Here is a 27,653-nt window from a genome sequence, read left to right as displayed (position 1 = left end):
GGGAAGCAAATCAGGTGTTCCCACCCGGGACCTCTGGAGCTTCAGGAGAGGAGACCCTGCAGAGACCAGTGTGGCAGAGGAAGGCTTCCTAGGGAAAGTGAAGAAGGGGCGCCCCAGGCCGACTCAGGAGTAGCCACTGACTATTTACAACCCCGGACCCTTCGGACGGCTCAGTTTACCATCCAGCTCCTGCTCCCACCCAATTCCTTCTAGAGGTGGGAGTGGACGTGCATTATTTTAATTCCCCCATACCAGAGCGAAATCGGGTGGTGCCCTGAGTCAGATTCTCAGACCAGGGGTGAGTGGCCCCGGCAGCGTGTGATGGGGGTGATGTGCGGGTCCTGGTGACGCGAAGGAGTCCGGGGGCGGCGGGCTGCGAAGTGACGCGCGTTGGGACCACGCCACCCAAGCCCACGTGTGCACAAGATTTAAAAGTTGGTGGCGCGCTAGGCGCGTTCAGTGGTCGGACCCACGAGCTGAGCTCCAGGGACGCGGAGGCATCACCAGGGAGCCAAGGCTGCAGGCGCAGAGTCCCAAGTCCAGAAGTCGGAGCTGCCCTGAAGCGCCGAGATGTCGCGATCCACCAGCCGCCGTCCCGGGCCACCCCCGGGACATGTGTTTGTGGTGTCCCCGCTCCTGCTGCTGCTGCTCGCCTGGTGCGCGGGCGCCTGCGGAGGTAAGACGGCCCCAAACCTCCCCGGCGCCCGCCGCCGTCCAGCAGGCGCGCTTCTCCGCGGCTCTCCTTTGCTGTCCCCGCCGCTCGCTCTTGGTTCCACTGCCCCCCTTTCCTCTTGGCTTCTAGGACCTACCGTTCCCTAGTGCGCGGACCTCACGGGTTCTCGCTCTTGACCACAGGCGCGAGTCGCTGCAGCTGGGCAGTGGGGTGGCTCGACTCCGAGAGCGTCTGGGTCCTGGCAAAGATCTCCAGACACGGAGCAGGTTGCCGGCGGTGTAGACCTGAAGGGCGCGACTCACAGCCCAGGGCCCATGGGTAACGGAAATTAGAAAAAATTCAAAAGCCTTCCCTTTCATTGCAATTATTGAAGGCGTCCGTGGTTGAGGCAAAACCAGAGTTGGATGCTACACTTGCTGTGGCAGAGGGGCTTGGAGTGCCCCCAACCTCTGCAGTGAGTGAGCTCGCGCTCTGTTCAGGTAAATCCTGGGCAGCGATCAGGTCCATTCTAGACAAGTAGAAAGGGGAAAGAGAGGGTTCTGTGTCTTGCAAATTTTCAGGCAGCAGGTCTGGAAAACGATTAGAAACTTTCTCACCACACAAAGTTAGAGACGCAATCGTGCAAGGCAGTGTACAGCCAAAGCCAGTGATGTGGCAGATGTGGTTTGATGACAATTGGGACTTTCGAGCTTGGCCCACAAGAACCAAATAAGAAAGGTAGGTCAGGATGGAGATCTGAAGCTTTGGAGACGTGCCAGGGTACAAACGTACTGGTAGAAAGATCATTTCCCTGATTCCCCTTTAAATAATAATAATAATAACAATGATGATGATAATAATAATCATTGTTATTATTATTAGGATTGAACCTAGGGGTGTTCTGTGAATGAGCTACATCTCCAGTTCTTTTTCTTTTTCTTTTTTTTTTCTTTTGAGACAGGGGCTTGCTGAGTACTCAAGGGTCTCACTAAATTGATGAGGCTGGCTTTGGACTTGAGATCGTCCTGCCTCAGCTGCCCAAGCAACTGAGATTACAGGCGTGTAGCACTAAGCGGGGCTATTTCCTTGATTCTCTAAAGATCACCTTGCCTGGTACTCTGGGGGTACTACCATTCATCCCTGAACTCTGGGGGCCCCTTCAGTGCCCCTCCTTGTCCTATTATAGCCATGAATTCTTTGGGTTAGCCTCAGGTTCTTTCCTCTGTTCTTCTGTGAGTATGGTAGAGGTGGGCTGACTGTTTTTGTCACTTTTCAAAACGCTGAGAACTTAAAATCACAACTGCAGGTATCTGTCAGAGCTCAGCCCAGCCCTCAATTAGAGATGGGGAAACAGAGGCTATCATTCTTTTCCTAATCTACTTATTTTTGTCCTCATTTCATTGTTTTGTTTTTCACTTTTCCGGAGGCCTTGGAGTGGGGGAGAGGAGTCCCTGACTGGAAAAGCAAGAGAGTTTAACTGGGAAATGTAAGCTCTTGGATTTAAGCTAATTAGACCTAAACCTCCACCTAGGCAGTAGTGATGTGATATGACCTACACAAGGTAAATATTCCTCCGTTTCAATTGTAAGTTTGTTTTTGGAAAAATGAAGATGATAACCATTGCCTTCTTGAGAAAGCAGATCTTTTTAAAATATATATATATTTTTTTCTTTAGTTGTAGATGAACCCAATGACTTTATTTTATTTATTTATTTTTATGTGGTGCTGAGAATTGAACCCAGTGCCTCACACATGCTAGGTGAGCACTCTACCACTGAGCCACAACCCCAGCCCACAGATAGTTTTTGTTAAAAAAAATTCTAATGTGTTATATATGACCACAGCATGTAATTCAATTCATATTACACAAATAGAGCACAAATTTTCATGTCTCTGGTTGTACACAAGGTAGAGTCACAGCAGATAGTTTTTAAAGTTACGTAAAGAAACTGTGCTTTCCATGCATGTTACAAACTGTGTGCTTGCAGTGATTTTTTTTTTTTTTTTTTTTTTTTTTGTATCCATGGGAGACAACTGCCTTGGGGAGGGGCCAGTTCAGGCTGCTGGTAATTGAGCAGTAACAATGGAAGGAATAATGGCTGCTGGTTCCTAAAAGGATAAGTCAGGTTTTTTTCCAAAAGAGCAGATCTGCAGGCTAACTAATTGTCTCATGAATATCCTCAATATTTTTTCAAGCAAAAGAATGAGATGCCTCCTTGGCTACCTAGAGACCCTCTAGACTGTCCCTTTGTATCTTCATTCTCCTTCAGAACTGACTTAATAATAAAAACCTAATTTTATTTCACTAAAAATGTGCTGGGGTGGGGTTTGGGGAGAGGTCAGTGTGATCTGCCTTAGTCCTGAGTCCTAAAAGATGATGGTGGGGACAGGGGTGATGGAGGCCATATATAAGCAAAACCTGGAGACGATCTACCACGATCTATCATCATGGAAATGTAACTGGGTTATATCTAAAAACAACAAAACAAATGTCACAAAGCCAGAGGAAAATAATAGTGTCAATAAATGCAGCATCCTCAGCACAAAATGAATTAGCAGAGCATACATTAGCTAGAGAATGGACCAGCCACAGATTTAGTGGATAGAGACAGTTCATTCATAGAACATTATTAAAAGAAGGAAATTTCCTATTTAAAAACCACAATTTGAATAACTGCAGCAAACAATCACTTGAATAGGCCTCTGACAATAAGTGATCAAATGCTGAAGACTAAATTCAGTCATGTCTTTTCTTATCTAGGTCCCTGTTCACCAAATAATTCTTAACATTCAGTCAGTAGTAACAATTTCTCATTTTCTAACTCTGCACTAAAGTACCATTAATGGGAAAAGAAAGTTGGCACCATCTTTTAAATAATCAGTTCTGTTTTACTAGACAGGCCTGTAGTATAAATATGTCAATTAAACAGATCAAAAACAGTAACAGTTTTTATGATACAGAAGATAGTGACACTGTGAAAATATGAAAATATTGACCTGAATTCTGCTTTTTTAAAAGTACTATATAAAGCCCACATCAAGGTGATATGGGTTTAGTGTTTCCCCCAAACATTCTTGTGTTGGAACATTGGTCCCCCAGTGTGGCAGTACTAAGAGGTGTTGGGACTTTAAGAGGTGGGGTCTAGTGGGAGGTAGTTAGGTCATTGGCCAACATTGCCCCTGGAAGGGATTAAGATAGAACTCCCTTTAGTTCCTGAGAGAATGAAATGTTATTTTAGGAAGCAAGACTGGCCTCTTCCTCCTCTCTGGGCTTTAGGCTTCCTCTTTTAGCATGTGATCACTCTTGCAGACACTCCCATCTACCAAGAGACCCTCAGAAGAGGCTGAATTGATAGGGCCACGTGATCTTGAACCTGTAGCTTCCAAAAATTGTGAGCTGAATAAGTCTATTTCCTTTAAAATTACCCAGCCTCAAGGATTTTGTTATGGCCACGGAAACAGACTAATATAACCACTAATATCTTGGGAGGGAAACCATATCAACTCTAGTTAACAAATAGACAAAGAAAAATAATCGTCAAAAAAGAAAAGAAAAAGGAAAGATAATTCTCTCTTATGTTTTATGTTTGGGTTTGGCAACAGGATATTAGTGATGTTAAAAGGTCAGAACATGATTCACCAGACAACTGTAACTTCGGATATGTGTTTGTGGTAGGGTAAGATATTTATTAATAAGAAATATGTAAGATTATTTGTCTACTGTAAATAGTTGTTCCATGAAAATGGATTCAGTCAGGACCTGACCCCATGACCTCTATAAATTATTTCTAATACTCAGTACCATGTAACATATAATTAATTACTATTATTAATGTTATTAGAATGTAAATCAAATAGTAAAACCTCAAGATAAGACTTGACTACAAAGTGGTAGAATTCGTGGTGGGGGGTTGCTCTCCGGGTCTGTAGAGGGTCATACTGTATTTGAAATCTGCCTCTGCTACATGTATATTTTAGTTGGCCTGGGGAAATTACTCAGCCCTCCCTTCTTCCATTTCCTCATCTTAAAATGGGAATAATAACATCATCTATCTTGAAAGGTTGATATGAAAATTAAAGGACGTTTGAAATTCTTAGTATAACATCAGGCATCAAATAAATGATCAATGTTGATAGGTGCAATGTTAGTATTTGTTTTTTAAAAAAGTTCTCTTCTTTAGGACTATTTTTACAGTCAAATCATCTTTATTTATAAAGATGTAGTACAGTACATTTTCAGATATTGAAAAACCATGCAAATACGTAGGCCAGAAGATTATTTTTTAAGTATTTAATTTTGCTACATTTTAAATCTCTAAAAATAAATTTAGCTAGGTATGGTCACAAGCCTGTAATTCCATCTATTCAGGAGGCTGAGGCTGGAGAATCACAAAATCAATGCCAGACCCTATCTCATAGTAAAAAATGGAAAAAGAACTGGGCATATAGTTCAGTGATACAACACCCCTGGGTTTGGACCTGGGTACTGTAAAAGAAAAAAAGTATAGTTTTATTTTACAACATGTTTTCTTGTTTTAGTAAAGACAACTATATACATATAAGACCATAAATGCTAATATATTTAAGTATTAGTAAAAACAGAAAAAGCATTGAGATAATATTTATAATTTGCATAGTATGAATTAGAAAATTAAACTTATGGAGAAAATGTTATTTTGGGAGATGTAAGCTAGATCATGTTTTTGTTTCAATAATAATTAAGGATCTAACAAATAATGTTTTTCTTTATTTTATAAGCAATGCTTTTTAAAAAGACCTTTAATATGATATTAAAATTCATCCGTTTTAAGTATGTAATTGAGTGATATTTCAGTAAACTTAAAGAGTTGTATGGTGGCTGGGGTTGGGGCTCAGTAGTAGAGCGCTTGCCTAGCATGCATGGGGCACTGGGTTCGATCCTCACTACCACATAAAAAGTAAGTAAATAAAATAAAGATATTGTGTCCATCTACAACTAAAAAAAAAAATTAAAGAGTTATACAGTTATCTTGGCAAAGCAATTTTAGAATGTTTCCATCACCCCTAAAGATTAGTTGCATACATTTGCAGTTAATCCCCATCTCCACTCCTAGCACCAGGCAACCACCAATCTTTGTATGATTATAGATATAAATAAACTTTGTTGGAAAATTTATATACATGAAATCATGCACTATTTGGTTTCTTACAAATAGTTTATTTAACAGCACCATGTTCCTAAGGTTCATCCATGCTGTATGTATCATTAGTTCATTTCTTTCTTATGGCCAAAGAGGATTGCATGGTGTAGATATTTTGTTTATTTATTCCCCTGTTGATGATGGCCCTGTTGGGCTAATATGAATAATGCTTCTCTGAACACTCATGTTCAACTTTTTATGTAGACATGTAAGTGATTCATTCTTGAGAAGAATATCTTTATAGTTTTATTAAAGTTTATTTTATGTCTTCTTTTATAAAGTTGAATGCTGAACTATCTAACTGAAGTTGGTGGTTAATGATGTACAGTGAAAAATGAGAAATAAAATCTAAAAAGTAATTATATATGGATATTTAATTTTAAAAGAAATATTATAAAATTAACATGTGGATGTAACTTGACTTTTAGGTGCTCCAATATTTCCTCAAGGACTCCAGCCTGAACAAGAACTACAATTGTGGAATGAGGTAAAGAATTATTCTCACACAAATTAGTGGAAACTTTAATCTTTGAAATTTTCATGGTAAAATTAAATAATGTAATTGAGCTTTGAGATAACTAAGATTTTTACCAACATTCCCATATAAGTATTGCTCTTATTAAAATAAAAGATGGAAAGAGGGGCTGGGGTTGTAGCTCAGTGGTAGAGCGCTTGCCTAGCACATGTGAGGCCCTGGGTTCGATCCTCAGCACCACATATAAATAAATAAATAAATAAAGATATTGTGTCCAAATAAAAAATAAATATTAAAAAAGATGGAAAGAAACAATCACTATAGTAAATGGTAAAGTAATAAGAAATTAAGTCCTAAAATAGGCTAACTATAATAAATGTGAATGTGCTAAAATATACCACTTAAAAAATGGGGATTTTAGGGTTTGAAAATTTTTTTCATCATTGTTAAAGATCCAGAAGTAATTACATGTAAGAGTCACATTTTAAATAGGAAACAACAACAAAATCAGTCTAAGTATAAAATGATGAACTATGATATACCAAGCAAATATGAACTAAAAGAAAATCAGAGTAGGAATCTTAATATCTGATAAAATAGAATTCAAATGAACAAACCATCATAACACACAAATATCTGCTGATAAAAGAATAACATACAAGAAGGTGCAGCCATAATTAATGTGTACTACCAAAACCACCCCAATTTTTTAAAAACAGGTAAATCAACAATTGTAGTTGGAAATTTTAATACATCTCTCTCAGAAACTGATAGTTAAAGTGTATAACAGGCAGTGGATATATCAAATACCTAATTATACAATAGATGAATTTGAGCTATTAAAAAACTTACACTGGATAGTGTGCACATTCTTATTGAAAATAATTGGTGCATTAAAATAAATAGAACATGTCGTAGAATAGAAAGAAAGTTTTCATAAATAGGAAGGTATCTGTCTTAAATTTTTCTAACCATAATATCATAAAATGTTAATAATGAATGTATAATTTTCATATCCCATCTGTTTGGAAAATAAGTAGCACTTTGTTAAATAATCCTGGGGTAAAAAGGAAATTACAAATACTTAGAACTGAATGACAAAAACATTGTAAATCAAAATTTGTAGGCTAACACACGTTAAAACATATGTTAGAATATACTATATATAATATCAATCTATCTACAATTTCTTTCCAACTATTGCTTTAACTATAGCCTAAAATTTTTTTTAAAAAATGAAGATAGACAAGTTATAAACAACCCTGTAAAGGGTAGATGACCAAGAAAACTGGAGACTAAAAGTTTTTAAAGTATCAATTTAAAACTAATTTAAAGTATCAACTTAAAATTTAAAATTTTAAAGTATCAATTGAAAAATTGATTTTGGTGATAGTTACACATTTCCGTGAATACACTAAAAACTACTAATAATACATTTAAAATGGGTAAATTGTATGGAATGTGGATTATATCTCAGTAAAACTATTACCAAGAATAAGTATTATAGTCAGTTATATGGCAATAATTTTGAAAACTTAGAGGAAATGGATAAATTCTTAGAAAAATATCTGATGCCAAAGAAAAGTTTACTTGTGATATGATAAACTCTGAAGAAACACTTTCTTTCCTCATTCCATTGGACACGCCCTGTGTACTGTCTTATACAGTCAGTGTTCTAAAGCTTCTCCATAAAGCATAAAACTTGCTCTAGAATTTGGATATACACCTTTTATCTAGTTAAGGAGTTTATTTCTTTTCCTATCTCACTACATTTTGAAAATCCTAAATAAACTTTGAACTAAGTACTTTGTGTTAATTGAAGAGAAGCAATATGCTTTTTCTCCTTTAGTCTACAGTTGTGATGAATTAAATTACTAAATTTCTTGCTCTCAGACTATTAAAACTAAAATAAGAGTGCAGAAGATGTGGGGTATAATACCAATATACAACATCAAGAGTCAGGCGTGGTGGCATGTGCCTATAATCCCAGATACTCAGGAGACTTACACAGGAGGTTCACCAGTTCAAGGATAGCCTTGGCAACTTAGCAAGGCTGTCTCAACCCTGTCTTCCTTTTACATAAAATCTTAGAAAGGACTGGGAATGTAGCTGGGTGGTAGAGTGTTTGCCTAGTATGCATAAGGCCCTGGGTTCAATCTCTATATCACAAAACAAAAAGACAAAACAAAAAACACAGCCAAGAATGTTTCTTTTCACCAGGAAAAAATAACAGTATAGTTTAAAATATTATAATTGGCTCTGCAAATCTGTGAGTTCTGCAGCTACAGATTCAATGAACCATGAATCAAAAATAATTGGAGAAAATATTGGGTCTCCCTTTACCATGTACAGATATTTTTCTTGTCATTACTCCCTAAACTAGACAGTGTAACAACTGTTTACATAGCATTTACATTGTATTTGGTATTATAAGTAATCTAGAGATGATTTAAAGTATACAGGATGGTGAGTGTAGATTATATGCAAATATCACACCATTTTATAAAGGGATTTAAACATTTACAGGTTTGGTGTTGTTGGAGGATGTTGGAAACAATCCCCTAAAGATACTGAGAAACAACTGTGTATCATTTACAGTGGCAACAAAAACTATATAAATATTTAGAAATTAACCTAACCAAAATTATGCAATAAATTTATGCATAATTTTGTAGAATAAAATTCAGCTCTAGGGGCTGGGGTTGTGGCTCAGTGGTAGAGTGCTTGCCTCACATGTGTGAGGCACTGGGTTCAATTCTCAGCACCACATATAAATAAACAAATAAAAAATAAAGTCCATCAACACTAAAAAATATTTAAAAAACAAATTCAGTTCTAATAAAGGAAATAAATGATTATGTGAATATATGGGATAGCATTATTTATAATTTAGTATAATAAAGTATCAAATCTCCCCAAATTAATCAGTGTAAATTCCATCAAATCAAATCAATTCCAATCATAATAATTCCATTTAGGTTTCTTAAGAAACTCATAAGAGACTAGGAGTATAGCTCAGTGGTAAAGTTCTTGCTTAGCATGCATAAGGCCCTGGTTTGATCCCCAAAACCAAACACACACACACACACACAAACACACACACACACACACACACACCTAGCAATTTCTAAATTTAAACTAAAGTTGACATAGAAAAATAAAGATCTACAAATAGGGCTGGGGTTGTGGCTCAGTGGTAGAGTACTTGCCTTGCATGTGTGGGGTACTGGGTTCGATCCTCAGCACTGCATAAATAAATAAAATAAAGGTATAACTAAACATTTTTAAAAAGAGATCTACAAATAGCTAAGGGCATTTTAAATTCAAAGAATTAAAAGTAGGAACTTTCCCTATCAGATTCTTAAGAATACTATAAAACTGCTGTAATAAAAAAATGTAAGGCAAAGCCACAAGAACAGAGAAATGATCCACTGGCATGGAGACTAGAGCTTGGAGAACACAAATGTCACCATCAGTACCCTGCAACATCCAATTGGCATTCACCAGTCCAGGGTTTTCCAAACTTAATAGTTTCTACTTATAGGTGTCCATGGGCTACCTGTGCTCAGGTGACCAGAAGTGCCCCCCAGCCACTGAGAGCAGCCCTCAATGGGTGACCAAGGGGAGCTGATAGATAAATCCCTTAGCGGTCTCACCCCCTCATTTGGGATTTCTCTGAGATGTGCTCTACGCTGTCTTTCAGAGTTCCCTAGACAGATTGTGCCCCAGTTACTGTGGTTAACCTGCTCAATAACATACCTTAATTGGATTCCTTTTATTCTCTGTTTGGCTTCTCCATTCTTCTACCAGTGTTTAATGAATCACTTCCCAAATTATCTACATGCATGCACATTCTTATCTCAAGGCCTGTTTCTGGGCAGAACCCAGGCTAAGACAGAAATGCTCACACCCACAAGCTTAACCTACAACAAAAGTAACCCCAGAACTCAATGGGGGAAAGAACAGGTTGTTTGGCAAATGAGGGTTGAGAAATTTGCTCACTGTATGGAGACAAATAAAACTGATATCTAATGCAAAGATGAAATCCAGGTGGATAAACTATCTAAACATAAAGGGCAAGTTCTAGAGTTAATAAAAGATATTTTAGGAAATATCTTTGTGAACTAGGGTCAGGAAAGACTTCTTAAATAAAATTTTAAATATAGATCATAATACCAAGAACATAATAAATTGAATTACATTAAGAGAAAAGTCTTCTTTCAATATGGAACTCTGGAAAAAAGTAAGAGCTTTTGAAGGAAAATACTGATAGAATTGCTTCTCTAGACCATTCAAGAATCACCATCAAATCAACTGGATAAAGACAGGAATCCAAAATAAAAATAGTCAAAGGATAAGAACAGATAGTTTACAAGCAAGAAAGTCCCAGAGCTCAACAAACATCTAGAGAGATGCTCAAACTCATTGGTAAAAATAAATGAAAACTAAGACGACAGTGTTATTTCCTTCTCATTAGACTGGCAAAAAAAAAAAAATAGAAATCGTTAATGGCTTATGTTCATAAGGATGTAAGGTATACAAACCCTCATGCATTGCTGGTCAGGGTGGCTTGCTAACTGGTGGAACCATCTGGAAAGCAGCCTAGATACCCCCACGATTTAGTATTCTCTCTTTTGGCTGAAGATATTCTCCATATGCAGAAGACAGCAATCCTACAAGGAGGTTGGTTGCAGCTTTGTTTGTAGTGGAAAGAAATGGAACCCAGCTGTTCATTCCTGGGGAGTGGATAGGTAATATATGATGGACACACATTATAAAGTTTTGTACACTAGTTAGAAGCAACAAACTAGTTGTACACCCAGCACCATGGATAGATCCTGAAGTATAGAGTTAAGTGAAATTTCAAAGAAAGAAAATACCATACATTTAGACAAAACATGTTTTATAAAAACATACAAAATTGTAGGATATACCTCAAATAAATCAAGAATTGCCTATGGAAGGATGGAATGGGAGTGAATCAAAATACTGAAATAATAAATACTAAAACAAGGCTAATGTGAGCTATGAACTGGGGAGAATACCCTTTGTACCTAGGCCACCTCAATGAAATACATAAGGGTAAAAGCAAGATAGAGAATAAATTCCTGGCTCTAAACAGTCTTTAAGAATATGGAAATTCATAAAGCCTATTATGAGGGTCTTTGCCTTGGTAGAAATATAAAACAAGATGAAGAACAATTGAGACAAGAGATAATAATGTATAATACAGAAACATTTATTTTGGCTTGAAATCATCTATTTTTTCATAGAAAATCTTTGGAAAAATATTTTAGACAATATTGCTGGAAGGAAACTTAGAGTGGTTAAAACAACAAATTATCAAATAGAAAAAGATATTTCAAGAAGATGCTTAGATCATATAGTTAATTTTTCTGCTGGAGGTTTTAAAAATTATAGAGCTATTCAGACACTAGAAAAACATACTTTCCTGACCTTATACAGAGACTGAACCATTTTCACATAGCTTCAGCAATGATCTTTCAGAGTTCTCAAAAGCACTTAGGGGTCCTTGAAACCCTTAGAGCCATAAGCTGAATGCCCAAATGGAAGGTAGGCAAGCAGTGTTGCTGTATCCTTCAAAAAAAAAATAAGAACAAAGACTGGGAACTTGCAATGACTTCCTAATTTGATTAATTAGGCTTTTAGAAATTCTGATGTTTTTACTCAAATAACATTGAGGCACTGATTCATTAGTACTGAGGCTTGAGAGTTCTCTGTTCTTGGACACAGACCACCTCAGAGATGGGCAGCCAGGGTTGTGAGTGGACAACATTCCCCTGAGTGTTAATGTCTTCAGATACTTCCGCACCGCAAATGTTCCTGGAGGAACACATTCTCCTATCCAACTAAAGCAAAGGCCACATAGATGGAGGCAGTGTATTAAGCTTTGGTCAAAATTCAGAGCTTAAAAGAACATCTTTTGGGTTTTCCCTCTCAATTGACTTTCTCTCTCTCTCTCTCTCTCTCTCTCTCTCTCTCTCTCTCTCTCTCTCTCTCTAACTCAATTCAACTTAATTGAAGAATTTCTTAAATATATATTTTTAGTTGTCAATGGACTTATATTTTATTTATTTGTATGCAGTGCTGAGAATCAAACCCAGTGCCTCACACATGCTAGGCAAGTGCTTTTCCACTGAGCCACAACCCCAGTCCCAGCTGAAGAATTTTTATTGGACACTTATTCTGGACAAGTCTCAAGAAGTTGCCTCAAGAAGTTGATCGTGTGTGGTGTGTTGATCATATTAGAAACATATATTTTAGGACACAATCAAGTTGGCAGCAGTAAGGAGCTTGAGAATTTTATGACTGAAAAGTGTGATAATCTGCCCCTTTTCAGTTTGGTGTGAAAATGCAAATTAAATTAAATTGATCAACAAAGGATTGTGGGATGGGAAGAGGTCTCTGATCTTATGCCACAAACAGGACTCAACCTAAATCACTTCAAACACAAAAGAATCAGTGCCATTTTTTTCCAGTGCTATCTGAAAAGGTCACCAAAGAAATAAGTACCATAAGCAACTCTTGAAATCTAGCTTAGTGTTTAAATTCTTAGCAGTTTTTTTGATTGATAGAAATCTCTTATACTATAAATTAAAGTCTCAAAATTTTCTCTTTATAATAAAAGCTGAGAACAGATAGTTGCCAACCATAGTTCAACAAATATTTGTTATAAAATAGAACTCTTATCTAATGCTGATTTCATGGTGGAGAGCTGGTGGATTGTTCATGGGGTCCTAAGAGTATTTCCTGCATGTGTATCATGCAATTATCATGTTAAGTTTTAGGTAATAGGGCTGGGGATGTGGCTCAAGTGGTACCGCGCTCGCCTGGCATTCGTGCGGCCCGGATTCGATCCTCAGCACCACATACAAACAAAGATGTTGTGTCCACCGAGAACTAAAAAATAAATATTAAAAAAATTCTCTCTCTCTCTCTCTCTCTCTCTCTCTCTCTCTCTCTCTCTCTCTCTCTCTCTCTCTCTTAAAAAAAAAAGTTTTAGGTGACATTGGATTCATGTGTTCAATTTTGAGGTCATTCTTTAGTCACTTCTCACATTTCCCAAGCTTAACCAGAAGTTCTTGCCCTCAATGTTTGAGGCATCTTTATACTTTCTGGTCATTCCTATCAACTATTCTTATGGCTGTATACCCCCGTGGCTTGGTGTGAGACTTGGGCAAATCCCAGTTCCAGGACTTGCTGCATAAAGTTTTAGGGATTTCTCTCTTCCATAGTCAGTATTCTAAGCTGTCTTGCAACTTTGATCACTGTTTTGTATGTAACTTGACTTTGTAAAATCCGTTTTCTACTCTTTTCTATTTCTAGGATATAACTGACATTTTTGTTTTCTACAGATAGACGATGCTTGTTCATCTTTTCTGTCTGTTGATTCCCAGACTCAGGTAATTTCAATTACAGGTGTTTGGTAACAATGTAGGCATTTATGTAGTGTTGAAATTATCTACTTCTGTCTTTGGACCTTTATGGACTCATCAAAACATGTCAACATATTAGATATTATTACATCATCTGCAGGTAATAAACAGTACTGTGTGCTTGTGTTTTGAAATGCTTGGACTTTTATCTCTAAATAAACTAGATTTATAGATAATGTACATTTGGGAATTATGGATTTTCAAATTATAATGCTAATTTCTGCATCAAATTCTGTGTTAAATTTAAAATACTCTCTTGCTGTATTAGAGAGCTAAAATTCTATCCCCAGTTGAGTTTGAAACCTATTGATAAAATTACTATGAGTCAGACTTCTGGAAATCAAAGTTTTATCATTATAACTGAAAACTCAATTTGAATGTGGCTTTAGATCTAGTGCCAAGTGTGTTTGTCCCCAGATGTAAACTTGCCTGCAAGTCTCAGGCTCTTGCTCTGAATCTCCCACCAGAGTCAGGTTCTCGTCCTCAGAGCTAACACCAGCCAAAGCACTGGTTCCCTACCAAAAAGGCTGAACAATATCCAACATCCCCTTCCCAATTCACTCATCAGACAGCTTGCTCCTCTTCCATGGGAGTTAAGCAGGGGTTGCAGTCAGAGACCAAGAAGGCTAGTCCAGTTTCCCTGCATGGAAACAGGAGGGAAATAAGTGCATTCTCCTTACATGATCTGTGCTGTTCCTGCCTGAAGATCCATGTCTGAGAGCAGAAAGAAGACAGTTCATCTAATTGTCTTGACCTTCTTAGTCCCTATCACTGGTCTCCTGGACAAAGACTAGTATGTTTCAGGTACAAACTTCCTACATACTCCTACCAAAGGGCCCAGGCTGTTAGTCACACAGTCCTTGTAGACAGCTGTCATGACTGGTGTAGAGAAGAGTCTTGTGAAGTGCTATATTTTACTTGGCTCTGCCCAGTCTCCAGGCTAAGAAGGATCACCTGCAGGAAGTTAGAGGTATTAGGTGGTAAAGCAAGATTAGGATCACAATAGGTGGTTTTTTATTCTTTTTCTTTTCTTTCTTTCTTTTCTTTTCTTTTCTTTCTTTCTTTTTTTTTTTTTTTTTTTTTTTGATGTGTGTATGCACTGGAGATTGAACCCAGGAGCACGTTACCCAAAGAATGTTTACAGATGTATAACATGAGATGGATATTAGCATATAAGTGTTTCTGTTGTATGTAAAATTCAGAAACATCTTCAGAATCATTTTTAAATTTGAAGTACCAGAAGGGTGAATTTCAAAGCCACTCACTTTAAACCCCCATCAAGATAAACCAACCTTTTATTGGTTTCAGTTCTGTGTAAGACGAGCTTGGTAAATTTGCTATTCAATATTTTACATTTACAATGCAAATTGTATTGTATTTTGCTACATTTTAAAAACATCATTAATTTTCACCATATTATTTTATTACTTATTGATTATCTGAACAGTGCTTTAAAGTGGTTTTGCCAAATAGAATATAAAAGATTTTTAAGGCCTATAAATTAAAAATAAAAGAGTAAAAATTTTATATATAAAAAAATCTTTGGGGCTAGGATTGTAGCTTAGTGGTAAAGTGCTTGAATAGCAAGTGTGAGGCACTGGGTTCGATCCTCAGCACCACATAAAAATAAATTTTAAAAAGGTATTATACCCATCTACAACTAAAAAAGATATTTAAAAAATGTTTTTTATAAATCCTTGAAGATTTTTTGAGAATAATGGCTTCTTATAAAGGGAACTATAACAAATGCATTTGTTTTTAAACTTTTCCAGTCAAATTCAATCTTATTGCCAAGCCTCATCTGGCCTAGAAACCATTTTCTAAGGAGAAACAACTTACATATGTAATTTTACTTTTAATGTCCAAATATTTTTGTTTTACTGCCTTATATTTTGCATTATTTCTACATGGACCATAAAAGGTGCTTTAAGGATTTTATTTCCAGATTTCATGGGGTGACCTGAGAGGGGACAAGTGAGAAAGGATGTATCAATGTTCCCATAACCATTTTCTCTTGTTTGACTCCCAACTGCCCAGGCTGGGGATGTAGCTCAGTGGGAGAGCACTTGCCTAGCTTGCCTGAGCCCCTGGATTCAATCCAGTACTGGGGATGGGGAGCGGGGCAGATAGGAAACATTAGCTCTTAACTACAGGTTTAACAGACAATGCCATTGCAGCATAGGAATATCAATAGGTCAGGCCACGCTCTAGTGAAAACTAGCCTTTCATGGGAGTGGACAAGTGATAATCTCTTAGAACCCACTTCCTCTATCCATGAGAATAGCCATTGCTGTCCAGTGTACCTCACTCTTGAGTTTTAAGGACTGAATGCAATCCATGTATAAGAAAGTGTTTGTAATTTATTGAAACACTATAAACATAAACCATTTAATATTATTAATAAATAGCTCAACAACTTGCATGGCAGGCAAACAAATGAAAAGAAGAGAAAAGCAGGCCTCCGATGCCAGGAAGGACACTCAGAGATACTGTGTCCTGACTCTCACTGTATCTCTGACCACAACCACCCATGCTAAGTGTGCGCTGTATTTCCAAGGGTGAGAATATTGGCGGCTGCAAACAACTTTTTACATCTCTTCTAGTCAAGAGTAACTGTATCTATAAATCAAACCCAAGACTTTTACTCACCTTTAATCCTTCCAGGAACTCCCTGCAGTGGTGTCACCCCTGATTCCTGGCTTAAGATACTGAAGTTTAGAGAGATTAGGTAACCAGCCCAGGGCGACACAGCTATTAAGAGTAGAAATGGAATTTGCAGTGCTGTAGAGTTACAGGCTGCCCACATCCATAGTTCATGATTTTAACCACTAATTATATTGCCCCCGATTGTCCCAGCTCTTTATTACTTCCAAAATGCATTTATTAAGCAATCAATTGTCTCCTGGTATACTGTGCTAGATCCTGTGCAGTGCAGGTTTTGCCCCTGCTTGTCCGTTTGTGCTACTCCTTACCACACCCAGCTGGCTGCTAACCACAAAGAGCCCTGCCCTACTTCTGAGCCCAAATGCTTTGACAAACCTGATCCTGGTGAGTGCAGTCAGCAAGCTGGAAGGGTGGTACTCAGATTAAGGGCACCACACATGGCTGCTTCTCCTCCTGTTCCCATTGTTTGGGAGCAATTGCAGGATTTTCAAATTAGCCAATAATGAGTAATCTTCAGCAAGGCTCATGGCTTTGGCATGTAGATGCACTTTGCTACAAGCTGGGCAGACTAATCCCTATTTGGCACTGCCCTGGTTACTCTTAGTCATAGAGTTTCATGAGAGCAAATGCCGAGAACTATGTAACTGGACCACAGTGGAGGCCTTAACTAGTGTGTATATCTAGCCTTTTTTAGTTGTTGTTGTTGCTGTTGCTCTGATCAGAAGGAAGAAGGAAGGTTTTACTTTTAAAAGTCAAGTTTTTGTAATGAGACAAATCAAGGGATTCCAATAGAGTTCTGGTGGCCCACAGCAAGAATTCTTTACTGGGTAGCTAGAATATTCTTGTGCTCCTAATATTGTGAGTTACATCTTCTCTGCAGACACTGTGCAAGCAGATACATTTTCTCATTTTCTTAGGCATCCACTGCACTGAAGGAGTTTTGCTTTATGGTGATGGGAATTCTACCAAAGCCCCAGGTAAGGTTGAAATAGGGTTTTGGTTTTTTTGGCAAAAGAAACAATGCCTAAAAAATTCTTGGACTTCCTCTTGGAACAAAGTATGCCCGTTTTGGAAGTATTCCAAGAGGAACTAGAAGAGGAAACATTGATTTCTTTGCATAAGAAAAAAATACTTTGGTTTGTCTGTTGCCTGATAATTTAGGGTCATGTTAATGGAGTTTAGAATCATCTAATTGAGAAATTATATGCCTCCCTCAATTATAAAATGTATTCCAGTCTGATGGGAGAAATTTGTGGTCATATTGGCTGTATTTTTCTCCCTGACTCATACTACAATTGGAGACCAGATGCATCTTTCTAAGCTGCCAAATATGTCTTATGGTTCAGAGGTTAGGAGATTGTACTTCTTTAGCGAGTAGAACACTTGGAATGCAAAAGCAGGGTTGGGGGGGGGCGTGTAGCTCAGTGATACTCGCCTAGCAAAGTATAAAGTCTTGGGTTGAATCCCCAGCACTATCAAAATAGAAGGAAAAAAAGTAAAAATAGCAAAATCACATTGCCAATGTCAGTTTGAAAATTATAGTCTTACTTTCATGTCCTGGTTTCTTATATAAATGATTTAATCGTTCTGGGAGAACTTTTTGTCCTAAGGCAAGATAGATAAGAACTTAAGTAAGCATAAGCACTATGCCTCATTTTCTCTTCCATATCGTAGGAAAGGATTGAAATTATTTTAAAACTACTATATTAAAGATAAAAGTCTTGAGTTTAAAATTACATTTTTCATGAGTAACTAATTTAACCTGTGATCATTGGTGCACTCTAATGTGTATCCCTTGCATATACAAAGATTCAAAGAAAGAAACCTTGATGGTTTGACTGTTATCTGAAACTCTAGACACAACTATATATTATCTATTATTTTTAATGGTGGCATTTTCCAAAAAACTTTGACTTTTTTTCTAATAAAGATAGAAGAAATGACAAAGATGTGTATCCATCCTTTTCCTTTTGTATTAAAAAAAAAAACAAGAAAGAACAATAACAACAACAAAATAGAAATTTTATGACTCTTAAAAACAGACTTTTGGAGAGGGAGAAGAATTTAGAAAAGCTTATAGAAGAAAGCAAAATAACTCATAATCTTATTATTCAGTCATAACAATGACAAGTATTTTGATGCGATTCATTTGGTCCTTTTCTCTGGATATTCCATCATGTAATTATATCATAATTTCCCATTCCACCACATTGAACATGTAGGATGTTTCCAGTTTTTACTCTTGTGAATAATGTTGTAAGGATTGCTGTTCACATCTTTCTTTATGAACAGTATTTATTTCCCATTTATTTGTAGAGTAACTGATACTTATTTCAGTTTCATATTTTATATGTAATGTACATCATGTTTTTAAAAAAGTATATGGTCTAATTGTGTAGCCTATTGTAAATGTTAAATTTATAAATAATTTTATAATATCTAAGATAATGATTATATATATTTTTCAATAGGAACAAGATGAAAAAGATAATGCTAAACGGGTAAGGTGATTTTTATAAATATATATATAATCAGAAAACAATTTTAAAAATCCAGTGATTTCCACTGATTTTTTTTTTATGTATTACTCACTGTTTTTTCTTTAAACAGTTCTTATTTCATTATTCGAAGACACAAAAGTTGGGCAATTCAAATGTTGTGGTAAGTTAGAGAACTACTTATTATTATTAGTCTAATTAGTATTTGTTAAAAGAAAGCATATGCTTTTGCAATTTATCTAATATAACTTGATCAAAATTCAGATTTCTTACTTTAAAAGCTTATTATGTCAGTGAGAATGGAAGTCAGTATTTACTATACATTTGATTTATTTTACATGTCAACAACTACATGTACATTATATTCATTCATTCATTCATTTAACAGTTATTTATTGAGTATCTACTATGTGCTAAGTAAAGTTTTAAGTCTAGAAATATAGCAGTAAGCAAAACAACATTTAAAAAAGAAACCCCTTCCCTCCTGGAATTTACAGTTTATGGAGGGGAAAAAAAAACAAGAAAAGAAAGAAACATTATTTTGGATGGTAGTTGATGCAAGAAAAAATAGTCTTATCCAAAGCTTTGTAATAATTATTTAAAAAGAGGATCAAAAATCAAAATGTAATTAAATATAACTAGAAATATCCTCTTCTATATGTATAATCCTTATTCCTTATCAATCATTGGACATTTAATGGGAGAATTTATAAAGTTAGCCAGAAAGCAGTAACATGAAATTAGTTTAGTCCAAACTTGTGTGTTTTCAGTGGTAGTTTTTCTTTTTATTTGCATGGATTAAAAAAAAAAAAGGCGGAATGGGGCTAGGGGAAGTTCAGTGGCAGAGTCCTTGCATGAGTGATACCCTGAGTTTGATCCTCAGCACCACAAACACACATACACACACACACACACACACACACACACACAAACACACACGTAATAAATAAATGTGCACATGTAAATTTAAAACTCAGTTTTAAGTGTTTATTGCACGGAATATTCTGACATATGAGAACTTGAAAAAGTGAGGTCAGACTGGCCATACACCTAATACAAGTTGATTTCATGAACAGATAGCCATATGCAGGGCTTAAGGTAATCCATTTGATAAGCAATTTTAAAATTAGTGAGAAGGCTGAAATTGATCCGTATACCTTAGGAAAAATGCAACCATATCAGGCAACTTTGGCTCAACTGTATTTTCATTGTCTTCTCCTTGGCATCTTTACCTTTTTAGAAAATATATCTTAGCCCCATTTTTCACCATCAACACATTGGCATTTTCATGTCCCCAGTGTCTTGCTCCATATGTTTCCATTTTAAATATGTAATTTCTAAAAGGTTGCTAGATAAGTGTAAAGTATAACCTTCCAGTAAACATGCTCATCATGGAAAACTGATATTCACAAGTTGGTTTCATCTGGACCAAATTATTTTGAGTATGTCTAGAAGCCAACAGATGGCCTTTCGCCTCCTCTTTTTAGAGATGAGGTGAGGGGTTTTACTTGGCAGTTGAGGACAGAGCTGAGGCCCTCAAGAAGCTGTGTTTCAAATAAAAATAAAAATCTTATTCCATCTCTTGGCCTTTTCACCCCAGTTCTTTGAAGTGCTTACAAAGAGCTGTCTTAAATAACATCTTTAATTTCCTTTTTTATGGGGGTGGGAGTTCTGGGGCAAATATAGTCAGTAAAACAAAAACAGAGCAAAGCAAAGCAGGAAACCTTCTGTATGCCCAATGCCGACAAGCCCCTGTGCTCATGTCCTGTGTGTGTTCATGTCCTCTCAGTCATCTGTCGTGCATCCGTTGCTGCAGCTCGTTCCTCAACTGCATGAGAGAAGAATGAAGAGATTCAAAGTGGACGTATGTAACACCCACTGCATGTTTGCTTTGCCACTCTGAATTCCCAGTGTGGTGGTTTATGAGATGCTTTTGTTCAGGATAAGCGGCACGCATACGCTCGGCTAGCCACGGTACCCGCCAGGTGTGTGCAGGTGTGTTCATGCTGGGGAAGGGAATTCTTCAACCCCTGGCGCACCCCATGGTCTGCCCTTTCTGACCCAGGCAATCTGGGTTTACACTCCTTCATGGCCCTCCCAATGAGAAAACCTGTTCTTGGTGTAGGAAAGGACACTGCGGGGTGTCTAGTCTTTAGGAATAGGGGAATAAATCTAAAAAAATGTACTGCCCTTTGCATTCGTGTTGGCACATATCTAGGACAGCACATTTCTTATCTAAGTGTTAAAAATGTTGATAGGAGTAAAAATTATGAAATATACAGATCATAAACTGAATGTACATAGTTTTTTTCCACAATTAACAAAATTTGACCTAAATTCTATGTGTAAGATGAATATATAACTGAATTAACATATTCTTAACTAGAAACTGTGGAATTTTTAACTAATGTTTAAGAAGAACCTAAGTATTTTTCAATGCTGAAAGTTCCAAGGTAATATTTTTAAGGAATGCCTCCTATCATTGCAACACATTATAATTTTCTCCTTACATTATCTCATTTTATCCTTTTGGGAATTCTGTTAGTATTTACACAAGTACTGTTATTTTAGTTTATAGAACAATTTAGAATAAAGGAGTTCTCCCAGATCAGACTAGAAAGACAGATTACATAGTCTTCTGACCTTTAATCTAGGCAAATATTTTTTTCATCATGATATTCCCTTTATAATTTAATCTTAGATACTTTGGTTATTTTATTGCTAAATGGCATACTTTATTATTAAAAGATGAATTCAGGTCAGATTTTTCCTAATTTCAATACCATATCTACATTATTCTTCTTAAAGTGTTATCTAAACTTCAGATACTTTAAAAATAATCATATAGTGCAGGCAAACTACAATTGTCTCCCTAAATTCTTCACATTTTAATACTAGGATTCCATTAAAGACAGCATCTGCCACTAATTTTAAAGAGAAATGTAAGAGAGAACGTAGTTGCCCTTCAAATTTTAGAATTTCCAGAATGAAAAACAAAAACGCAGTTCTCATTGGACTTCCTAAAAAGTAATATATGCTTTTTAAACTTTTTTTACCTTTTATTACCCAAAATGTTTGCTTAACTTAGAAATAGTGTAAAATTTAAACTTTAGATCCAGTTTCTTAAAATACACCAACAATTATTAATTTAACAACTTTACTTCAGTGTTTTTATTTACACATCCAAAGATAAACATTCAGTGTTGTGGCTGGTTGAACCCATCTATCCATCCAGACAACTGGCTGAAGAGGTGAACTCGCTGACTGAATAATCTATACTATCAGATCCTCAAAGTATTTTGCAGTAAGTCAAGATTCCTGGGAACCTATGATAAAAAAGAATGTAAGAGATGAATTTTTAAAAAATGCAATAGTGTTAACTATGCTGCCTAAGTTACTTAACATATTGATTTTTTTTTTTTGTGGTGCTGGGTATTGAACCCAGGACTTTGTGCATGTGAGGCAAGCACTCTACCAACTGAGCTATATCCCCAGCCCTAATGTATAGATTTTTGATAGTAAAATATTTTGAATATTTGAAGAAAATAAATTTTCAGATCTTTATGTATTCAAACACTTTTCTTGAATTTTGATTGCCATCTTCATGTCTTTATCCCTGACTCCCAAATTCTGCTCTATCATCAATAAAAAGAAAAAAAAACTGTATGAGTTTTACATTTGAAAGTTTTAAATATTTTATGCATTTTAATTTGTTCTACCTTTTTTCTCTTTAATATAATAGTCACAAGAATTTTTCTCATGTAGGCAACTAAGTAGTTATGTATATATTCTTAAATACTAATTTTTAAATCTTTAGTAGTTTTGGGGGGTTACAGTAAAAATGAGAATTAAATTCAATATTGAGAATTTAAGATGCATTTATTATAAATCAAAGATTTCAGAATTTAAATAAATATCAGAGCCATTTCTTAGAATTTAAGAATATTTTTTGCTTATGGAATATTTGAAAAAAGTCTTGATTGATAAACTTTATATTATCATTCTGTTAATATTTTTATAATCAATAATTGTTAATGGAAATAGGAAGCTACAAACCAATTTTATAGAAACCATAATTGTTAAAGTTTTTCCATTAAGTTTGAAAGGACATGTTTAAGAAAAAAAATACACAACAAAACATACCCATTATGAGTAATTCATTTTTTTTTTACTACCATTCTGTACAAATAATTCAATTAGGAAAATCTCTTCTAAAACATCATTGAATAAACATGGTTTTCCAAAGATGTCCTTCAGTTTCAATCTACATAACTATATAATTATTGTTTTGACACAATTCTGGTTAATATTTATATTTTGAGGGTTTTTTTTACATATATATGAGTATATATGTATTTGTCTTTAGTTGTAGATGTACATAATACATTTATTTTATTTTTTGATTGCCATCTCATGTCTTATCCCTATCTCCCAACTTTTGCTATATCTCCAATGAAAACACAAAATTTATTTTATTTTCTATGTGGTGCTGGGGATTGAACCCAGTGCCTCATGTGTGCTAGGCAAGCACTCTACCACTGAGCCTCAACCCCAGCCCATATTTTTTGGTTTTGTCACAATTCTTATTTATATTGTTTCTCATTCATGTATAACACATATATTTTATTTTACGTGTTTATTTCTTTACTTATATTTTTTTGAGACAGGGCATTGATATGTTGCCCAGGCTGGCCTTGAACTTGTGATCCTCCTGCCCTGTCCTCCCAAGTAGTGGGATTACAATAACATATATTTTAAATAAATTATTTTATTCTCTAACAAAATGGTGAAAGAACATTTTAAATATAATTAATAATGATATGCCTGACAGCTACCTTTCTACCTGCTGATGAATACATGTACAGTTGACAAAATTCCTGAAAAAGAATGTGTTATGTCGATAAGAAAAATATATTTTTTGATATAGTATTCTGATGATACTGCAAATTGTTGAAATTTTTTAGGAAATAATATGATTCTCTACTGATATTAATTATTTACTCAAGTCCTTGATGCCCTCTGTGTTTATAATAGTTAAAAGTAACTTTGAGCTTCACTAAAATTCTCTTTAGAAGAATTTTCACTTATTTTTAGCGTTATTTGATTTGTAATGCCCTCCTCTTTTCTTCCAGGAAGAATTCCAAAGTCCTTTTGCAAGTCGAAGTAAAGGATACTTTTTATTTAGGGTAGGCACATGCTGTACTTTTTAAAAGTCAATTAATATCAGAGTTAAAAATACTTCTCACTGTACATTTAATTAATTCATAAGTTTTAAAGTGTATTGATATTTGACATCAGATGTTACAATCTGACATTCACTTCTGTCAGTCTTATTACTTCTATGCTACAGCATATTTAATCTTTACTCTGATTCACTACTCATATTCATAAATGCCTCAAATGACATTCACCTACTTAATAATTTAATTCCATAATATTTCATACATAGGATATAAATGTCTTAAAGAAACATTGTTCCTTAAGTTCCAAGGAATCATCTGCTAAATTGTTTTTTATTTTTATTCTTTTATTTGCTAAATTTCTGATGAAGTATATTGGAAGATTTATGACTCACAAATTTTTAAAATTCAAAGACTCAACTACAATAGTTTCTGTAAAGAAAAATTGTGATTGTATTTCTCATTTTGTAAAATACTATGATTATATTTCTCATTTTGTATGTCCAAATTCGTGTATGAAATGTGGGTTTCTTTCTAAGAGCTACACTTTCTGAAATACTTGCTCCTTATTACATTACCAGAAAAATTTGATTAACTCATTCAACAACAATTATTGTACTTCTACTGGGGATGGAGATTGTACCAATGCATGGGAATAAAAACAGAATTAAATTCCCACACCCTAGGAATTTATAGTGTAGTAGAGGAAATAGATAAGTAAACAAATATAAAATATAGTCATCCTTTAGTATCCAACCTTAGTACATCTTCCTATATATTATAAATCATCTCTAGATAACTTATATCACCTAATACAATGTAAATGAAATGGAAATAGTTGTTATATTATATTGTTTAGGGAATAATGACAAGAAACCCAATTCAGTATGTGTTTACTAAAGATGCAATTTTTGCAAGAAATATTTTTGGAGGTGGTTCATAGGAAGGCTGACTGTATTATGTTAAGTACATCTTAAGTCTAGGGGATGTAGAGTAAAAAAAAAAAGAAAGTGGGAGAGATACAGAGAAATCTTCATGGACTGATTTCTTCAGAAATCAACAGAAATTGCTTGATGAAATATTTAGCTGAAAATTTTCAACTTTACTTTGAAAACTAAGCAGGTAAAGGAGGCCATAGGGTAAGATTTGTATTTTGGAAAATAATTCTAACAGCAACTTGGGAGAGTAGATTGGATGAAGGAACTACATTGACAGCAGGAAAACATAATACTAAATAACTGTGACTTCAGTAAGTTAATTTTGGTTCATATCAAATTAAATTTCAGATCATTTTTTCTAAAAATTTGGCATCATCAAGGAAATAAACAAAATCAAATGGGAGATATGATAAATTATGGTATAATGGTGTATTAAGAATTATAATGCAAAAATAAATAAATAAAATAATTAATTAATTAAAAAATCAAATAGTATGTAATTTATTGTTGGACTTAAGCAGCTGTAACAGCACCTTAGAATTTGTTAGAAATATAAACTTGGGGGCCCACCTCAGACTTAGAAACTCCAGCTATGGGGTCCAGATGTCCCATTTTTGCATTGTCAAAAGCCTTCCAGATGACTCTGATGTACATTAAATAAACTTTCCTCTATTTCATTATGATCTATCAATATTCTATGAGTATTAGCTTCCATTTGTAGTTTCACTGATTTATTTCTAATTTATTGTTTTTCAGCCACGTAATGGAAGAAGGTCAGCAGATTTTGTTTAAAATGGTATGTATTTTTGAAAAAAATAATAGATAAGTAAATAAATAAAAAATGAAATGTTGGTATATGTTTCACAGTTCAACCTAATTTGAAAATTTCTGTTGGTTTCCAACATTGACAAATTAAGCTATATTCAATATATTTCTATTATTTGATTGTATGCATACACTAATATTTTGTATAAATGCTACAACTATAGGGGCAATGAGGGTTTTAGAGAATACCAGTATTTTAGGTCCAGATTTGCTTTGCCCATCATATTCTTCAGACAGAACCACAATGGTAATCATCATGATTGGTTTTGGAGACATCAGCCTCGGCATATTTTATTGTGAAAGTAGTATGATGCAGAGAGGGCATTCTTACTGTGGTAGTCAGCATCCATCATGATGGACCAGGATTTACAGACTGAATTCATTTCCGTCCTCCAGATAACTTACATTCAAAGAATCTTTATAAAAGCTTATAATGTAATGGTTTCTAGGGAATGAAGAAAATGTAGAAAGACATGAGAACATAATTTCTACTTTGGTATTTTCATAGTTCCTATCTCAGTATGGAGCACACAATAGAAACTCAGTAGCTAGTAGCTGGTGGGATTAACCAATATTTATTAAACATGTAAGGACAGTGGCTGGTGACTAGCCCCATAAATTTAAAAAATATGCTAATCCTAATATCTGTGTGGGGGATGTACTGGGGATTAAACTCAGGGGCACCCAACCACTGAGGTATATCCCCAGCCTTTTTGTTTGTTTTTTGTTTTAGTTTTTTTTTAAGACAGGGTCTCACTAAGTTGTGTAGGTTGGCTTAGAATTTGTAATCCTCCTGCCTCAGCCTCTGTGACACTAGGATGATAGGCATGTGCCAGCACACCTGGTCATAACATTTTATTAGACTATAAATTTTGAAATCAAACTGAAATACAGATTGATAAATTTATAGCACAGAAATATAGAATTTATGTAATAGTAAATTCAGATTCTTTCCTGAATATATTTTTTGCAAATATTTCATTTATATTAGCTTAAGTATGTTAAAGTTCTTAATATTTTCTTCAAAGAAACAAAACTAAAACACATTATTTCTACCTAAAGAACACATTGACACCAAAATCACACAATATCTAGGGGGAAAAGATAAGGAAAATACTGTATATTAGATCTCAGGAGACTTTGTCAAAGTCCTATTTAGTGAAAATTTCAAGGCCTAGACTAAGCAAGGAAAAATTAATACATTAAGGATTTAATTCATTAAGTCAAGAAAGAATAGTAAGATGAATCTCAGGAAAACAGAAGGAAGAAATAACAGAAGAAGTTAAAATGTAGCAAAGTAGAAAAATTGATAGGCATAGCAAAAATCTGATTTTTCAAAAGAAAAAAAAAGCCTATTTAACCTAACCAATCTAGAAAGGGGCAAAACAAATATCTCCCATCAGACAAATATTAACTGATAATAGTAAAAAATATACAAACTGAAGAACATCTGGGAAATATCTCAGATACCATATTATTACACTATGACAATATAATTATAGAAATTTATACAAACATCATATATATATATATATTCATATGCTCATTACACTTGAATTTAATTTAGTTTTTCTTTTTTTCACAGATGCCCACTAATTTTTCACAGAAACAATAATATGGGATAAAAAATGTACTGACATCATTTTGCTTTCTTCTCAAAAACAGTCCTTCCTAAGTTAATTCTGTTGAAAATTCCTGTATTGTAAACATTCTCAGTAAAAGTTGTAATTGTAAATGTTTGATTTGTTGAAAATAAAGCATATTAAAGTGTTTTTTCTTAGTGT

At 35.1% G+C, this 27,653-nt stretch overlaps 1 protein-coding gene across 2 annotated transcripts; it reads left to right on the top strand.

Annotated features, from left to right (window-relative positions):
* Positions 1 to 27,641, top strand: Nmu (neuromedin U). Of its 2 annotated transcripts, XM_040292402.2 has the most exons (10): positions 1 to 676; positions 6,261 to 6,319; positions 13,684 to 13,731; positions 17,346 to 17,405; positions 18,900 to 18,929; positions 19,039 to 19,089; positions 20,716 to 20,790; positions 24,059 to 24,112; positions 25,801 to 25,840; positions 27,455 to 27,641. In XM_040292402.2, the coding sequence occupies exons 1-9, from the start codon at positions 571 to 573 to the stop codon at positions 25,834 to 25,836; spliced, it is 519 nt and encodes a 172-aa protein (XP_040148336.1). In that variant the 5' UTR covers positions 1 to 570; the 3' UTR covers positions 25,837 to 25,840; positions 27,455 to 27,641. The 2 variants fall into 2 exon arrangements, with proteins under 2 accessions (XP_040148336.1, XP_040148337.1); XM_040292403.2 differs by lacking the exon at positions 20,716 to 20,790.
* The last annotated feature ends 12 nt before the right edge of the window (positions 27,642 to 27,653 follow it).

Source organism: Ictidomys tridecemlineatus, chromosome 9 (genome assembly GCF_052094955.1).
Source record: "Ictidomys tridecemlineatus isolate mIctTri1 chromosome 9, mIctTri1.hap1, whole genome shotgun sequence".
In the NCBI taxonomy this organism is placed as follows: Eukaryota; Metazoa; Chordata; class Mammalia; order Rodentia; family Sciuridae; genus Ictidomys; species Ictidomys tridecemlineatus.
Note: the sequence above shows the minus strand (reverse complement) of the source record. Positions and strands in the feature narration are given on the sequence as shown.